General features: G+C 37.3%; 1 protein-coding gene and 1 pseudogene across 3 annotated transcripts in view; both read left to right on the plus strand.

Annotated features, from left to right (window-relative positions):
- Window positions 1–10711, plus strand: part of LOC127638916 (protein O-mannosyl-transferase TMTC1-like) — a 57390-nt gene extending 46679 nt beyond the window's left edge. For 2 of the 3 annotated variants that reach the window (XM_052120672.1, XM_052120673.1), the window contains 9 exons: window positions 1593–1736; window positions 2527–2635; window positions 2776–2878; window positions 3359–3494; window positions 3603–3747; window positions 5174–5311; window positions 6673–6795; window positions 7586–7663; window positions 8705–10710. In XM_052120672.1, coding sequence (XP_051976632.1) covers window positions 1593–1736; window positions 2527–2635; window positions 2776–2878; window positions 3359–3494; window positions 3603–3747; window positions 5174–5311; window positions 6673–6795; window positions 7586–7663; window positions 8705–8827 — 1099 coding nt within the window. In that variant the 3' untranslated portion in view covers window positions 8828–10710. Of the gene's footprint in view, window positions 1–1592; window positions 1737–2526; window positions 2636–2775; window positions 2879–3358; window positions 3495–3602; window positions 3748–5173; window positions 5312–6672; window positions 6796–7585; window positions 7664–8704 lie in introns of all 3 variants that reach the window. The other variant, XM_052120671.1, reaches the window with a different exon arrangement.
- A 5767-nt stretch (window positions 10712–16478) lies between these two features.
- Window positions 16479–17821, plus strand: LOC127638836 (chymotrypsin A-like; annotated as a pseudogene).
- Window position 17822: the final 1 nt, after the last annotated feature.

The following is a 17822-nucleotide window of genomic DNA, read 5'->3' on the forward strand; positions in this document are numbered from 1 at the left end:
AGGGGGGAAGGGAAATAATGTGATTTAAGGGAGATAATGGTTGACTCTGTACATGAAGTGTTGTGTGTCATACTGGAGGAGTAACCAATAAAAATGAAAAATCTGAAAAAGAGTGCCAAAGAAGACTGTATTTATATTTTCTGTTATTACATCGTTATTCTAGACTTTTTGGCCTACTGAGTATGTGAGGCAATTCTGGAAGATTATTATTGAAGCTATCTTTAGTGGTCAAAAGAATAGTTCTACCTGAACGATAGCGTGGTGTAGCTTGAGTGACATTAGCTGATCGCAGCAAACAAGAGACGAGGTAATGATCTGAGATGTCATCGCTCTGCGGTAGAATTTCTATAGTATCAACATCAACTCCATATTACCGAATTAAATCTAAAATTAAATTAAATTTTTTATTTAAATCTGACAATGCAATTTTAAGCATTATTGTTCAAAAGACTTAAACTTATATCCTGTTCTCTGAGTAGCACCAAAAACTTCACTGTAAATTGTAGCAATACCTCCTCCTCGACCCCTCAGATGAGGCTCATGTTTATAACAATAAACTGTGGAAGTAGATTAATTTAAACTAATATATTCATCCAGTTTAAGTCAGGTTTTAGTCTAGCAGAGCACACCCAAACTATGATCTGTTAGAATTTAATTTACAATCAGTGCTAATAGTAGCCCTACTTTTTATATGATGTTTATCTTAATTATTATTATTTTGTTTTTCAAGAAAAAAATTCTTAATGAGTTTGTGAGGGGTTTCTGTTTGGTAGTTTGGGGAACAGACACAGTCTCTATATGATATATTGGTGATACAGTCTCTATGTGTTTTAGTTTATATGACATGTGTGACATCTCAAGGCAGCTAGCAGACAACGATGACTGTCAGACCACAGATTGTTTTCAAAATTAATTCACACGGGGTAGCTGAGTGACTCCAGCCAGGTCTCCTAAGCAACCAAATTGGCCCAGTTGCTAGGGAGTGTAGAGGCAAATGGGGTAACCTCCTTGTAGTCGCTATAATGTGGTTCTCGCTCTCGGTGTGGTGCGTGGTGAGTTGTGTGTGGATGCCACAGAGAATAGCGTTTCTAAGTTTCCTTGGTAACGCGCTCAACAAGCCACATGGTAAGATGCGTGTATTGACAGTCTCAGACGCGGAGGCAACTGAGATTCATGAGAGAGATTCATGAGATCCTCCGCCATGTAGCAAACTGGTGTCTCGAGGTGAGAAACTACCAACAAAAACAAACAGAAATGCCAAAATAAAAGCTTGATTTAAATGGATGCATGTGTTTTTGCATAAATATTACCCTTGTTATGAGTGCATAAAATGTCCTGGCAATGTCCTGGAAAATTGTGCCTTGAAAAGAGTGGGAACCCTGCAGCTTCGTGTGTCTCAATAAGCTATTTCATGGAGTCTTTAAGAAAAGTTTTATTCTGCATGTTTTTGTCTGCTGATGGATGCATTTCTATTTGCCAAAAATACACCATTTCTTTTTCTGCAAAGAGAATCAGTGCTTTCATTGATTTATGTAAAATCTGTATAATCTCCTCTAACTTTTCATTGCCACAGTCTCTCTGTGTTTTTGCAGACTATACCCTCGACATGCCAGTGCACTGAATAATCTGGGCACCCTGACTCACCATGCTGAGGAGGCTGAAATCTATTACAGGAAAGCGCTGGGCATTAACCCTCAACACAACAGAGCTCTCTTCAACCTGGGCAACCTTCTCAAGTTAATACACACACTATTTACTATTTACTCATTGTGGAATTGCAAGTAAAGAAAATCAAAAGGAATTTAAGAATTCTGATTCTGGTTCCTTAATGGTTCTGTTAACAATTCTTTTAGTAGTTTTGAAGAGGAAAGAATTGACAGCTGTTTGGACAACATTTCTCATTGCATTCACTACCCTCACAAGCCTGCATTCAAATAAAAAAAAATTCAGATTTCTGTAATAACAATAAAAGTTAAAATAAATGGTATCCAATTCTTGAAAACAAAAAGTTAATTTTATCACGCAACTTTGCTGTCTTGGTTTTCTTTCTTCAACCCATACTTTGTATTTAGTGTGTCTGTGAGTCTTGCAATGTCTGGGATGTGGCCTATATAAAATAAAAATGGGCATTAAAATGTTTTAATTAATTAAATATTTTTCAATGTATGATGCAACGAATCACAATCGTTTGAAAGTTGATTGTTGATTCACAGCCGACAATAAAAATAGACTCATGCTGATCGTCATGGCAACAGATCTGATGCTTATAGTGCATCTTTTATTACGGTGTTCCATCCGCAACGGGGGATGTTCCAGAACCGATAACGGAACCAAACTTCAATCATTGTTTCAGTTGATTCCAGTCATTTGAATCAAGTGGTTTTTTTAAATCTCAACCAGTTCTGAATAAGAATCTCTTATTCTGTCTTGATTCCCAACCTAAGTCCTAAAATTACCCAAGTTATCTCTCACTATGTTTGTGCTTGTGTATATAAAGAATAGGATGATAATACTATTTCTTTTCAGGTCTCAGGGGAAGGAAGAAGAGGCAGAGAGGATGCTGAAGGAATCAATTCGGTTCGGTCCACATTTTGCTGATGCATACTCTAGTCTCGCCTCTCTATATGCTGACCAGGTCTCTCATTCTCTGTCAGGTTTTGTTCAAATTACAGTAAATGACACACATAAAGAGGGATTTTTTCAAGACCATAGTATACTGTATATTCACATATATTTATTAATTATTTTCATATACTTTTTATTTTTTTTGCATAGGGACGTTCAAAAGAAGCAAATGAAATTTATATAAAAGGGATTGAGAACTGCCCTGACAGTTCGGACCTCCATAATAACTATGCCGTATTCCTTGTGGACACAGGTACGAAGCTTGTATCACTTTAAACTCTTTTAGATTGTATATATGTTAATAGTACATAAATAATACACATTCTATGTAAAAATCTATGTAAAATACATTTATAATATGTCTATTCATAATTAGCTTTCATTGATATCATTGTACATATATATATACATCATATGTTTAAAAATACTGCAAAAAAATGCCCATTTTCATATATATGTAACATATTTTCTCAAATAATAGAGGAATTTGAAAATGTACATATATGCCCAAATAGATACAGTAACCTTAATTGTGTGTGTGTGTATATATATATATATATATATATATATATATATATATATATATATATATATATATATATATATATATATATGTATGTATGTTTATAAATGGCCATATATCAGATTTTGTATGGGTAAGTATGAGCAAAAGTAATAGTGGCGCTCACCATAATTTCGAGGCCTCCATATTATCAATCACCCTTTCTTTTAGGTCATGGAGACCGTGCGGCCTTTCATTACCAGGAAGCTGTTCGTCTCAAGCCAGCTCACTATGTTGCCATGGTGAACCTGGGCCGCCTTCTTCGGTCGTCCAATGACAATAAAGAGGCGGAGTTATGGTACAAAAGGTAAGCTGAGATCCAATGAAACTGTATAAACTTAACAGTGTTCCCAGCTTACAATGAATGGAACTGTAAACTAGTTTTTGTCTGAGAGTGTTTCTGTGTCCCACACAGGGCCCTGCAGGTGGTTCGTAAGGTGGACATCCTGACCCCTCTTGGGGCTTTGTACTATAACACAGGCAGATATGAAGAAGCACTGGAGGTTTACAGAGAGGCAGCCACACTTCAGCCAGACAGCACTGACATCTGGCTCGCACTGGTGAAAGAGACTCTTTTTAACTGTGTATCATTATGATCACTTGACAAAGCGATCAAAATCCCTAGACCAAGACAAGCATTTTCAATTGTAACGTCTCCTTGAGCTTTCAAGCTACATACATCAAACTCGGCACCAGGGTTGTGCAAAATTCAGAATTTCAGAATGAACTCCCATTCAATTCATGAGTTGACTTTGAATTTAATTGAATTGAATGTAAATGTAAAGTTTCAGATAACTTCAGAGGTTACCATTTTGAAAATATTGATTGCTTAATATATTAAGCAAATCAATATTCAAGCATTTTTGGAAATGAAGTATTCTTCCACAATGGTCCATAAAATAAAACATTTTAAATAAAGCAAAACAAATGATTATATATATATATATCATTTATCATTAGTACTGTAAAAAGGGATGTGTTTGTAGAACTAGTTTAATAAATATATTTCAATTTAAGTAAATTAACTTTAAAATGTCAACCTGCCATGGCTTTTACATGTTAGCTGTACATATATTTCATATTAATCTTACATATTTAAATTAAGTAACATTAAAAAGATTCTGTCAACATTCTATGTCAACTGCTTACATTATTTACATGGTTATTAACTGTTCAATATTTTTGTTGAAATCATATATCTCATGTACATTTCTATAAACATATATTTCATGGAGAGTGATGTGCTTGCTGTCTTAAACCAATAATATCACATTTTTACTCATCACATGAACACTTGAGGAAAAAATGCATACTGTATAAAGTATATTAAAATGGCACACACAGACCTCAACACTTGGCACGTTAAACACAACAAGGGTAACAATCAACAAATTGATCATTTTATTATAGAAACTAACTCATCCTGACTTGAAAAACAGCAAGTTACCTTCAGTGACAACAAAATCAACCACAACAATAATGTACTGTAGATAAAACCATGCATATGGGCAAACAATGGAACCATATTATGCATGCAATCCAAATTCAGGAATTGAATTGGAATTTTAATGGCAAACTTTATTCAATTCTGAATGGTGCACATCCCTGCTCGGCACAGACCTTCAGACTGTTCTAACTCGAATTGCAGTGACTTTTCTTACAGATCAGAATTCCAGTTTTTGCACCGTGGACAAACTAAACTCTGAACAATTGCATAGATTCACAGTGACAGAATGTTCAAATGGGCCAAGACTACCCGACCCTGTATATTTGATTGCATTATTCGACAGCGTTGGCTCAGCGCCTTTTCCTTGTAGTGTTTCAGAGAGTACGACGTCAGCTTAATTGAGTCTTCAAAGACCCTTTGCTCTGATTCACATCATGGCCTGAGAAAACTCAACTTCATTGGCTAGGCCCTCTTTCTTTCTCTATCATTCACTTTCTCTATCATTCACTTTCTCTATCATTCACTCTTTCTCTCCACAGGCGCAGGTTTTAGCCATGGCGGGTCGCTCTACAGAGGCAGAGAAAATGACCCTGGGCCTCATTTCAAAGACCAACAACTGCATTGAATGTTACCGCTTGTTGTCCGCCATCTATAGCAACCAAGGAAATCACACTGAGGTGGGAGTGCATGTTTTTGTGTTTGTCAGTCCATGCGTGCTCTCTTTTATTGCCCCTTACTGAATAGGAAAACACACAAACACATGCTTTTTTCCTCATTTGGAGTTCTGTGAATCAATTCAGGCAGCATTTACATTTTTCCATAGTCCAATTTTGCAAAAAGAAGAAGATCTGTGTGTGTGTGTGTGTGTGTGTGTGTGTGTGTGTGTGTGTGTGTGTGTGTGTGTGTGTGTGTGTGTGTGTGTGTGTGTGTGTGTGTGTGTGTGTGTGTGTGTGTGTGTGTGAGTGTGAGACTGCACATACTTGGCTATAAATTGGGGCCAAATTTGTCCCCAGAAGTGAGCTAAATCTGACATACTCTGGGGACATTTTGGGTAATTCATAAACAAAGAATAAGTAAATTTAAATAAATAACTAAATGTTTTTTATTATTATTATAATTCTTTTGAATTAATATTATTTTATTTTATTATTAATAATAATTTTAGTTTTTTATTATTATTATTAATTTATTGTTGTATTATTATTATTATTAAAATAAATAAAAATAAAGTGGTTAAGATCAGTCTATTGTAATTATAATTAGCTTAATATCAAAACAATACTGAATGAATATGGAAACAAAACTTAATTAGTATTTTTGTAGATTTTCCAGTAAAGATATCTAAACTTCCTTAAAACAAGATACATTTATATTTAATTAGGTTTGTTTCTTACACCCTGTCTACACCAAAGTCAAGTCAAAGTTAAAAAGTTTATGTTTCTTACACCCTGGCTATGCAAGATGCGAACGTTGTGTCGCGCAGACAGTAAATGGACATTTTGCGCTGCACGCGCTGGTGCTACTCCTGCCGGCAAGACAAATGAACGGTTTAGAACGTTAATTTCGATGCATCCAGTGTAGACAGCCTCAAGCCATTGATGCGTCCGGAGTAGACGGCCTCAAGCCATTGATGCATCCTGTGTTAATAGGGTGTTACACCATTGGCTTTAGTAGGTGTTGTTATCTCTCTCACGCTCTCTCTATCTCTTGATTTTTATTTTTTATAAAGCACAAATCTATCCAAATTTTGTGAGGTTTATGTTTAAAACAAGACAAGACAATCTGCCAGTGAGAGACAAAAAAATACACTATACGCTCTGGAAACAATTCTGATCTACTTATTGTACACATTTTTGCTTCTTAAGTAAATGCATCTTGTTTTAAAGATGTTCAGATATTTTTACTGGAAAACAAGACAAAAATACTGATTACAAAGTAGCTATGTTAACGTGTGTGTGTGTGTGTGTGTGTGTGTGTGTGTGTGTGTGTGTGTGTGTGTGTGTGTGTGTGTGTGTGTGTACGTGCATGTATATTTCAGGCGTTGGATGCATTAAAAACAGCACTGCAGCAGGAACTAACAGATCCTGCAGTGAGAGCAGAGCTGCACTTCTCCATGGGCAACCAGCTCAGAGAGATGAATCAACTTGACCGAGCCTTCCAGGTAACACCAAACTTACCCGATACTAAACATCACAAAAAGGTGAAGTACGATCAGACATCCCTTTCCTGTCTAAATGGACAGTTCTTGGTCCGAAATAATTGCATTGTGGACCAGACTTTATCCTGAAATTCAAATGTCTGGCTATGCAAGACTAAAAGTGTTTGCTAATTCTGTTCCCCTGTTCTTACACAACACACGTTTTCCAAGCTTCTTTCTCACATTTACATCGATCCTCTCCACTGCCCTGATACTGTCACACAAAAATCAGCCATCTCCTTTTATCTCTGAATATAAACAGTCCATACTTCAACTCACGATTGAGCTTTGTTCTTAACCTCAGTATTTCTCTGTATCAGAACTGCATTAAAAGGACTTAAATTAACTGAATTCAAGTTTCCAGTTCATAAGAGGACTGTTTTGGCTGCAGTCTTTGTTCCTGGACTTTCCAGGTTTCCTGCTTCTGTTTGGCCTGTAGTACTACTTTTATTTTGACCATAAAGGGACAGATGAGAACAGGCTGGTCTCAGGTTTACAGGTCAGCAGTGCCAAATTTGATATCCAGTTCAAAGCTCAGTTATAAGCTCTAAACAATAAACCCTTGTGTGTAGTCTGACACCACGACTGCAGTTGAGTCAGTCTGTTAAATGCACCTCCTAATGTTTTTTTTTTTAATCATGAAGGGATCATGTTTCTAAACCAAGCCAAAAACTGATATAACAGGTGCTGTTGAATTAATCATAGGCTACATGATGTGTACATAATATGTGTTGTGTTGACCTAATGTTTCCAGAGTTACAAGCTCGCTGTTGAGCTCAAACCTGACCAATCACAAGCTTGGATGAACATGGGCGGCATCCAGCATATCAAGGTATAATACATTTTAGATTCTCCACAGCAAATTCAAATTCTATAATTATAAAGCATCATGTGCTCTGATGTAATTGGGTGAATCTTACTTAATGTCTCTAGAACATGTCCGGGTCATATTTCACCCCAAATCATAAACAATTTTTAAAAAGAAGTTAAATGTTTCATAAAGAAAGTGAAGGCACATTAAGATTTAATTGCATGAATTTAAAGAGTTTAAATTAATTATTGAATTAATGATTTGTAAATGTAGTATATACAATTAAAAATGACGTATTAATATACTATATTAAATATAATATAATATTTAAAATAGTTATAAAAGCATTAAATTGTGTCCAGACAGGATGATTTTCATTGCTGTACTATAGTATTGAGAATAAAATTAGTGTTTTATAATGAGAATTTGGAGGTGCTTAATTATCTTGTAAATATTCTCAATGGTACTTAAAAATAGGCATCTTTTTATAAAAAAAATGTTTTTACTTGGGGTGAAATATGGCATGGCCATTTCATTTTTATTATTACTCATTTTTTATAAATTATAATAAAAAGGTAAATTGTTAACAGTATTAAAGTGATGAGAATAATACAAAAAAAGCATTACAGTAATTAGAATTTGGAGGTGAGGCTGCTTAATTGTTGTGAAAATAATATGTTAATGCTCCTAAAAATAGGTTTCTTTCTTTGAAAGAAGAACTTGAAAAATCAAATATGATCTGGACATTTCCTAGTGAGATTCACCCAGGTATTCTGTTGTCAGCCAATATATATGTGACGAGGAGGAGGGCGTGGCCGGGCGCTGAATCTGATGATCAGTGGGAGAGCGAGATAAAGGGGAGCCTGAGACGCCAGAGAGAGAGAGACGCATGCAGCCGTGCTGCATGTTTGTCTGTGTTTGTCTTGTGTTTTATGTTGTTTTAAGTTAAGTTTGACATTAAAAGTTGATGTTGACTGTTCAGCTGGTTCCCGCCTCCTCCTTGCCCATCCTTTAACTGTTACAATACATAACTTGCATTACCATCTATTTTCAATCTTTTAGGGAGACTATGCAGCAGCGAGAATGTACTACCAAAGAGCTCTTCTACTCTCACCCGGTTCCAAACTGCTGAAAGAAAATCTGGCCAAGCTGGACAGACTAGAGAAAAAACTACAAGGGGCCTAGAAGAGCAGCTTGACTTGAACTGTTGCCCAAATCACAAAGGACATGCAACCAAGAGAGAGAGAAGGGCAGGCGGAGAGTGAACTTAGACATGCAAACTACAGTTTGGACTCAGGAGATGATAAATGACTGCTTCCAATTTATAAGAGGGAGTCTAAGACTTGAAAGCCTGGCATTTATAAGTTCTACATCCAGGACTGGACCATGCCGATACTATTGACCTCAGTGTGTCAGTGCGGTATCTTACAGCACCATATTTCAGGATGTCTGTGTGTCGTCCCAAAGCCACTTTACTCTTTACCGCCCATTAAAGGGATCATCATTTACTCATTTTCTCACCCTCATGCCATCTCAGATGTGTATAACTTTATTTCTTCTGCAGAACAAAGATTTTTATAAAAATATTTCAGCTCTGTTGGCCCTCACAATGCAAGTGAATGGTGACCAGAACTCCAAACAGCACATAAAAGCAGCATAAAAGTAATCCATATGATTTCCGTGGTTAAATCCATGTCTTCTGAATATGTGTTGATGAGAAACAGATCAATATTGAATATTTTAATGTACACTTTTTCTACACTTTCACATCCACATTCAGCCACTTACAGGTTGGGGCTGGTCAAAGGTGGAGATTTATAGTTGAAAAGGACTTAAATATTGATCTTTTTCTCACCCACACCTATCATATTACTTCTGAAGACATGGATTTAACCACTGGTGTTTAATAGATTACTTTTATGCTGCCTTTATGTGCTTTTTGGACATTCTTCTGAGTTCTGTCACCATTCACTTGCATTTTGAGGACCAACAAAGCTAATATATTCTTTTAAAAATATTACGTCATACTCATCTGGAATGGCATGAAGGGGTGAGTAAGTTATGAGAGAATTTTAATTTTGGTTCACACAGCAGCAGAATACAACTAAATACTTTAACCAAAGTAATGCACTCAATGCACAATGGTTACAGACATTATTCAGGCTATTGCGAGAATAGAAAAGAGGCTTGACTTTGGTTATTTGTATAGTATTTAATTCGCTTCTGCTAACTGTTGAGCAGAATATGAGCAGAACAATGTAGCCTAGTGCTCAGGCCAACACAACTGACAAGTACGTCCTTCTAAATTTGACCGTAGAGTGTTTGAAGGGTCCATTTTCCGTGATTGGTCTTTTATTAATCCTCACCATCAGACATTTACGCAGAAGCACCATCTCTGAGAGAGATTTTGCTCGGATTTGCCGGCTCTCAACTGTACCATAGCTTTTATTCTCAACCTTTCCAGGTCCTCTCTGCTTCATTGATTGCTAAGCTTTGCAGACAAATGCTCTGAGTTATAAGAGATTGCTGGTGCTGTGACTGTGTGTTCCAAGAACATGGTAGAGCTTTTGAAGGTGGTCTGTTTTATTTTGCGTCCATGTTTTTATTGTTGTTTTTTAAGTGATTTAAATGAAGGGAAAATGACAGGGTCATTCACTGAATGCTTTAATTTGATCTTTTATCTTTTGTATTGTACATACTATCAATATTGTGGAATGTATCATGGACTAAAGGCATATTGACCTGTGCAGTGAGTTGGATATTTTCATAATAAGCTATAATACTGAAGGCTCTTTACATTCTGATAATAAATATCATACGTATATTCTTGAACTAGGTCACCACGACATTAAATGGATTATAGTCATATTTTTGGCGGCCAGAATTTGTCATGAGGTACCCTTGATTACACCGTAATCTGTGCACTTACATTTGGTTGCCATAGAAACCATCATCAAGAACATTTCTTGAATTCAGCAGCCCTGCTTAACATTCATAGCAGAAACCAATGTGAAGTAATGCATGAATATTTAATAAATAAATATTATACAATACCTGTAAATGTGTTTTTGTATTGTGAGGTTTGTCATTCTTCTGCAGCCACTGCTTTATGAAATTTTGCAATGTGTGCCATTCTGCGTAAAGTTACAACTTTTTATTAAAACTGTATTTCCAAGGCCAGCTATTAATTCACTCATACACAATATTTAACCTCTTTAATTTTTGTATAACTCCCCTTGTAAAGTGATAGTTTACCCAAAAATGAAAATTCTGTCATCATTTACTCACCCTCATGTTGTTCCACTCTCACATGTGTTTGCTTCCATGGGCTTTCATGGAACAAGAAGGTAGAGTAAATGCCAGTTCGATTGCATGCTGTCATTAAAGCAAAAGGGGGACATTGTAAATATTAAGAAATTCATGTTAACTCAACTTTATGTTCAAATTGTTATACTGATATTTTCTGGGCTAAAAATGTTATTAAATTAGAAAAATGCAAAATAGATGCATTTTCATTTATAATGATATATGTGTATCAATAACTGTAAAATACCAATATAGTTATTTGTTTTACAGTTGAAGTCAGAAGTTTACACACACTTTAGCCAAATACATTTAAACTCAGTTTTTCACAATTCCTGATATTTAATCATAGAAAACATTCCCTATCTTAGGTCAGTTAGTATCACTAATTTATTTACTACTTTAAAGTCCTAAACGACTTGCCAAAACTATAGTTTGCAGATATCTTTGGAGTGGTTAAAAAAAATAATAATTTATGACTTCAACTGTACATGGAAATTAAAGACTGACTGAACGATAAAGTTTAAGTGTATTTTTAGCTTATCAGTATAAAATGCATTTGATACGCAGATAATTTAGTTAAGAACAATATATATATATATATTAATAATATATATATATATATATATATATATATATATATATATATATATATATATATATATATATATATATATATATATATATTATGTTAATTTAACATTATTAATCAAAGGGTTTTAAAGGCCATAGCACAGAACTAAAACCTTGCTCAGTGGAGCCAGATAACTAACGCACACTGGCAATAGTTTGTAATGTCTGTCTACTGTATGCAAAGCATTCTCATCAAATTTTCTGATTGACCACTTGGATGATTAATACAATATAATAATAGCTTCCAAGCTAAGCGAATGGTTGGTTTTTCATGCAAAGTATGGACGTAATTTTGCAATTTTGATGGCTGCAAAGGATCCACACAGGGCTTGTTCGCGTTCGTGATTAATGTATGTGAGAGGTTGTAGTTGGTGTTTGCTGACCTCTAGTGGTAAACAGCTGAACTACTCCACTTAATAAAGCGCTGATTGCGCCTTTCAGGTTTTTATGCACCGTCTTCAGTTACTGTGTCGGTTCCTTCTGCGTTGTATATCTCCGTTCATTTTTAAGTCGCATATATGCTGAACATGTGTAAAGATTATTTATTTATTTTAATCCTCTGTCTTAATTGGAGGAACGCTGACCCCGGTGAGACTTAAAATAGCTGTAACAGTTACATGTCACGTCCTGGTATCCGTAATGATTTGTTGACATTGTAGAATCGCGTGACTTAAAAGTCCAATATTTCTTTTAAGACAGAAATCACAGTGTGAGTACTTCACCGGAGACCAACTGCATCTTTGACGAGGGCTGTTATGGTAAGACATAATTAGGTGGTTATGAGTTTATGCCTTTATTTCATCGTATTTCTGATTCATTGACCTGATTCTGTAGCCATTAGTGAGCTAATGACCAGCATTCATATCCATTCTGAAATACTGCCAGTAATATTAAAGGTGCACTCATTAATTGTTTTTACAAATTTAAAAAGTTGTACTCTTAAAGAAATTAATAATAATTTCGAAAATTATGCTCGCTCACTGATTCTACATGGGGAGGGCCCCCTCATGGAGGCTGCCATGATATGATCACATGACCAGCTGAATACTACTCAGTAACAGCCCTGTTATTGGACACTTTCACTCTTTGATTAAATTAGTAATGATGGACAGTGAATTGTGAATGTCAACAAAGGCATCAGTAACTGAAAACTATTGTTTGAATTGTGCTGCATACATGCCCCTAGGTGTCGGTGTAAATCCAAGATGACATGCTTAAAAACATTGCTGAGTGCACATTTAATGACAGTAAACTAAAGGTGTGATCTGTCAGTATCTCTTTATCTTGTTATAAACATTTTATTTACTCAGCCTCATGTTGTTCCAAACCAGGATGACTTGCTTTCTTTTATGGAACACAAAATATGTTAGGTAGAATATTAGCCACAGTCACAGTCATTGCATCTTTTATCTTATTAATACGTTTAACATTAAAATGCTGCCCTATTTTTGAAATCATGCATATACTTAATTAGATTTTTATATATATTTTAACTCTCACATGTGTATTTTTAAAGACTGTAAAGGTGGATAAAATCATCCAGCATGAGAACTACATCCAAAAGAGAATGACATAGCCCTACTGAAACTGCACACTCCACTTGTGTTTAATGAGTGTGTGAGACCTGTTGCCATCTGGATCGGAGACTTGCCTTCTCAGGAATCATGCACAGTCACTGGTTGGGGTGCCATCAGAGAAAGTAGGGCCTTAAGAGCAAGAATAAATAACTACTGTGGATGTGCTTCATACATCGTGGGAAAATATACAGTTGGGTTCAAAAGTCCAGCGTCCACTGATGGAAATGCTTCTATTTTGCAAATTTCTATGCTCCAAAGGGCATCTTGTGTGCTTCATTGGAAGCAAGAAAGTAAATCTGACTTTTTTGTAAACAGGCCTTCTTGTGGTCTGTAGTAGGAAATAAAGACTCAAATCTGTGACGGAGGCTCCAGTGTCTATCATTAGATCACAACCCACTTGACTTGACATGACTTGACAACCCGGCCCCCTAAGGATGCCTGCAGATACAGCTTGTCTGCTGTAACGCCATCACTTTGGCACATTTAGGTGCAGTTAACCACCTATTTCATTTTCTGGAGTACCTCCTCCCCAGTGCAGGCTTTGCGGTGGGAGTCTTGTGCTTGAGGTCCTCTGGTGCCTGCCTGGCGTCCGGGTCATTTGGCCAGGGATTGACCAGGCGTGGTACACCTGTACCTGGGACATCAAATGGATTGACAGTCTCTCCGGAAGTGGCTGATTCGCCCACACCCATAGTAAGCAGTTCTGATGGCACGCACCTCTGGTGCTGTGCTGGCCATGCCGTACTTCCCCTGGGCCTGATGTACTGTGTCTGCCCACAGGAGGACCCTTTCCAAGGTATTCTCCAAGGGTATCTTCATGTTCTTTCACACATTCTCGTGGTCCTTCGTGAGGCCTTCTTTGAAGAGCCTCAGTAAGACCTTGCTTTTGCTTTCTGGATTGTTCAGGCCGCTATGGGCCTAGAAGGTTGCCCACTTCTTTTCTGCTTACTCGTACACGTCTCCACTCAGGGCCAGGTGGATGTGGTCAATAAGGCCCCAGGTGAAATTCTGGGCTTTCTTAAAGGTGTAGGACATCAGGGTAGACATCTTGTTCGGGTTCTTCAATTTAGGAAGGTCGGAGAGTTTCATGTCTTTACAGATTGCTGTTGCCATGGCCTCTGCTGGTATCTTATTGTGTATGAGGCTTCATGACAGCATGTAACATTCGACAAAGCTCATTCATCTTTGTCCAGAACATGGAGTTGCCATGCTTCATTTTGTGCAGCAGCAGCAGCTCCTGGATTTACAGGTGGTTGAAGAAATGGCACAGGCACAATTTTCGCCCGTGGGGAGCGTCCTAGCTCCACAATTTGACCCTCAATGTCAAATATGGGTCCTATTTCTTGCGCTGGGAGGGAGTTACGTTCTCCGGGGCCTGCTCACTGCCCCGTTGCGGTTGTGATGCCACCAAGGCCGAGGGGCGAGCAGTAGTTTCTGACACCAGAATTTGTTTTAGTTCAAGATAGGTGATGATCATTCCTCCATAGAGGCGCCTCTTATCTTCTCTTCTTCCCATTCAATCTCCAGTTTCTCCACCAGTGCATTAAGGAGATGCAGTAGGTAGGAATGTTGCTACATTACGCTGGTTACTGTGAAGAGCTGCACCGATTAAATCTTTTCTCATCTGAACCTATTCTGATTTAATAAACTCAAAGTATCAGCTAATCCCGATCCGATACCAGTTTTTTTTTTTTTTTTTTTCATAATCAGTTGAGAATACCTCACTGTGTAGAAAGTTCTCTTTGAAAAATTTTCAAAGTGTGTTTGCTAATTTTTAGTGTGTGTGTGTGTGTGTGTGTGTGTGTGTGTGTGTGTGTGTGTGTGTGTCAACAGAGCAGCACTCTATTCCTGAAGCGCATTGTGCATGCAGACTATGTATTTATTTATTAATTAAACACAGCCTGTATCTGCAAAGATCCCACTTCTTAAACAAAGTTTAGAAGGAAATAATGACTCAAGTCTTGGCAACTGTGGCATATTTTCTTTTTAAATCACAGAGAACAAATAGCATACAAAACACAGCCTTTTATAGGTTGCAGGACATGAGCTGTCTTTGTTGTAACCTGTTGTAAGTCCCTGTCTTTCCCCTGCCTGCTGGATTCTGTAAATTCAAGGCCAAGTTAAACGGATAACTCATCCCTCTTGCCCTACTTTGTTTGTGGTCAATGTTGCCAATGTGCTTATTTGATTAGTACCTAGAAATAATACAGGATCTTAAATATTTCTTATTTCACATTTTAAATTTCTCAAAATTCTAAAACTGTATTTATGGGTTTAAATTATATTATGAATCCCAGATTTTCAATGTGGACTCTGTCTTTTGAGCCCCACTGTATATATATTCCCATGATTAATTGAGATTTGAATCACTTTATTGATGGTCCACGTGCCTCCAGACTTCAAGAGGTTAATGTAACTGTTTTTGACCCACAAACATGTAGCAAATTTTACGAAGGGAAAATGCGTACGTTAATGATGTGCGCTGGGGCAGATACTGGTGGAATGGATGCTTGTCAGGTAAGCATTTGCAGCTAATTCTCTGCCAAATCCCAGAACGTGTATTTGTGAGTGAGTGTGCATATAACTATGTGTGCCTTTGTCTTTTTGGGCGACTCTGGTGGTCCACTTTCATGTTTCACAGGTGAAAGGCACAAGCTTGCTAGACTGGTCAGTTGGGGGGTCGGATGTGGTAGGACTCAAAAACCAGGAGTCTACACCCCAGTTTCCCTTACCATACAAACGATGGATTGATTCTGCAATACATGGTACGAATTTGAATTGAGGTTTCCAGTTTTGAAACATTAAGGTGATTTCAGTGATAAGAGAGTAAGAGTTGCAGTGACTTTTCTAATGGTATCTAAAATGGCTATATCTTCCTCTAATAGCTGAATTTGTGGAAGAAAATCCTGGAATGGAATAAGCTGGTAAGATTTTCCTTCTCTTGGATAATGTTCAGAATAGCATACTAACATGTACTACTCTTTACTGAACCAGACCTCTAATGCCATCTTTACACCGCAAAGGTTACAGAAGCAGGAATGTTTGTGTCTGTCTTTTATGCTGCATTGCATCTTTACATCAAGAATTTGCGTTTACATTACATTTTGAGCATACAAAGTAATGAGGTCATATGACAACAATGTAGCAGACTATTGTTTGAAACATTTAATGTTGCAAACAGCCTACTGTTTCTCTTGGTATTTGAAAAAAAGTATATACTTCAGGGTATTTAGTAAGTAACGAGCTAGTATTCCATTCTGAATACAGTGTTACTATCATGTTCCTCCTTAGTTTCATTATCCATGTCCTTTTCCACGGGCAAAATGGACCCCTGTCTGCTGCCCAGTGGTTTGGCACAGGTGGAGTCCTCTTGAGGACGGCACATTCAATGTGGAGAATGTGAGCGAGGCATGCCCTAACTCCTGGCCCTGGCAAGTCAGCCTGCAGAGTCACTACACACATTACTGCAGCGGCATCCTCATTTTACCCAAACTGGATATTGGCACCACGGCACTGCCATACCAAGTAAGCCAGATGGAAATCACATGAGGACAGTGATTTTGACACATGAAAGGCCATATAGATGCCTTTTCACCATCTCTGATTGCATAAATCCTTAAGCTGATGTTTAATTTTTTCGATGTGAGGTAACTGTAAATAATGCATTCATACTGTAGGTTGATTCCCCCAAACAAGTGTAATGTGTGACACTGTGGCATTTTTAAACATTGCTTTGTTTGTTTGTGAATCCTGATCTGACTGACATGGCAAGATTGTGTGAGTTTGGGGCAGGACTATCTGTTTGTCTGACCAATAGAAGATATGAAATATCTTTTTGAGGAAAAACTATTAGTTTTGCAATTCCATGTGTTTAAGCTAGTGGTACAGAAATTACACACTTCACCTTTAAGGTCTGGAAAGGCACTTTTTCCAGATTTTCTTTTTACTTATTCAATGGCAGGGAATACGTTTTCTACACTTTCAAACTAATCGTAAAGTAATAGCTTAACTTAGTGATTGCTTCTCGTTGTCTGATGTCCTGAGAGTTTTTCCTACAGGGCTGGAGATGTTGTGGTCTTGGGGGCTTATGACCTCAACTTTATATCCAGCCAAACTGTAACTGTGGAAAGCATGCAGAGTCTGGCCCATAATGGCAGCTTCCCACATGTCTCTGATCTCTCCATGGTCCGCTTAAGTGTTCCGGCTCGATTAGGTAGAGAATCTATCATTTGAGCTTATTTGTTTCTATCATGGGATCTCTCTCAACAATCTGAGTTACATTGTGGGGTGGTACATGTGTTTCATACAGGACTGACGATATTCCCAGTATGTATAATGGATAAAGATGATGAAATGGTTATTGAAGATGGATCGTCTTGTGTGACAACTGGTTGGAGGCCGAGAAAGTCTACCTGTGAGTGCACACACTGTAAACTGGCTTCTCAACAGGCGTTAGCGCTAATAATAACAATAATCATTCTCACACATGTCTGGGTCATATTTGTTAGGGCGACTCAGGTGCACCCCTTATGTGTGAGGAAAATGGCATCTACTACCTTGTTGGAATGTCAACATGGGGCGGGGAAAAAAATGTGTACCTCAGAAACCAGCTGTGTTCACCTGAGTGTCAGCTTTCTACTCATGGATACAAACTTGTCAAAAATAAT

This window comes from Xyrauchen texanus, chromosome 47 (assembly GCF_025860055.1).
Source record: "Xyrauchen texanus isolate HMW12.3.18 chromosome 47, RBS_HiC_50CHRs, whole genome shotgun sequence".
In the NCBI taxonomy this organism is placed as follows: Eukaryota; Metazoa; Chordata; class Actinopteri; order Cypriniformes; family Catostomidae; genus Xyrauchen; species Xyrauchen texanus.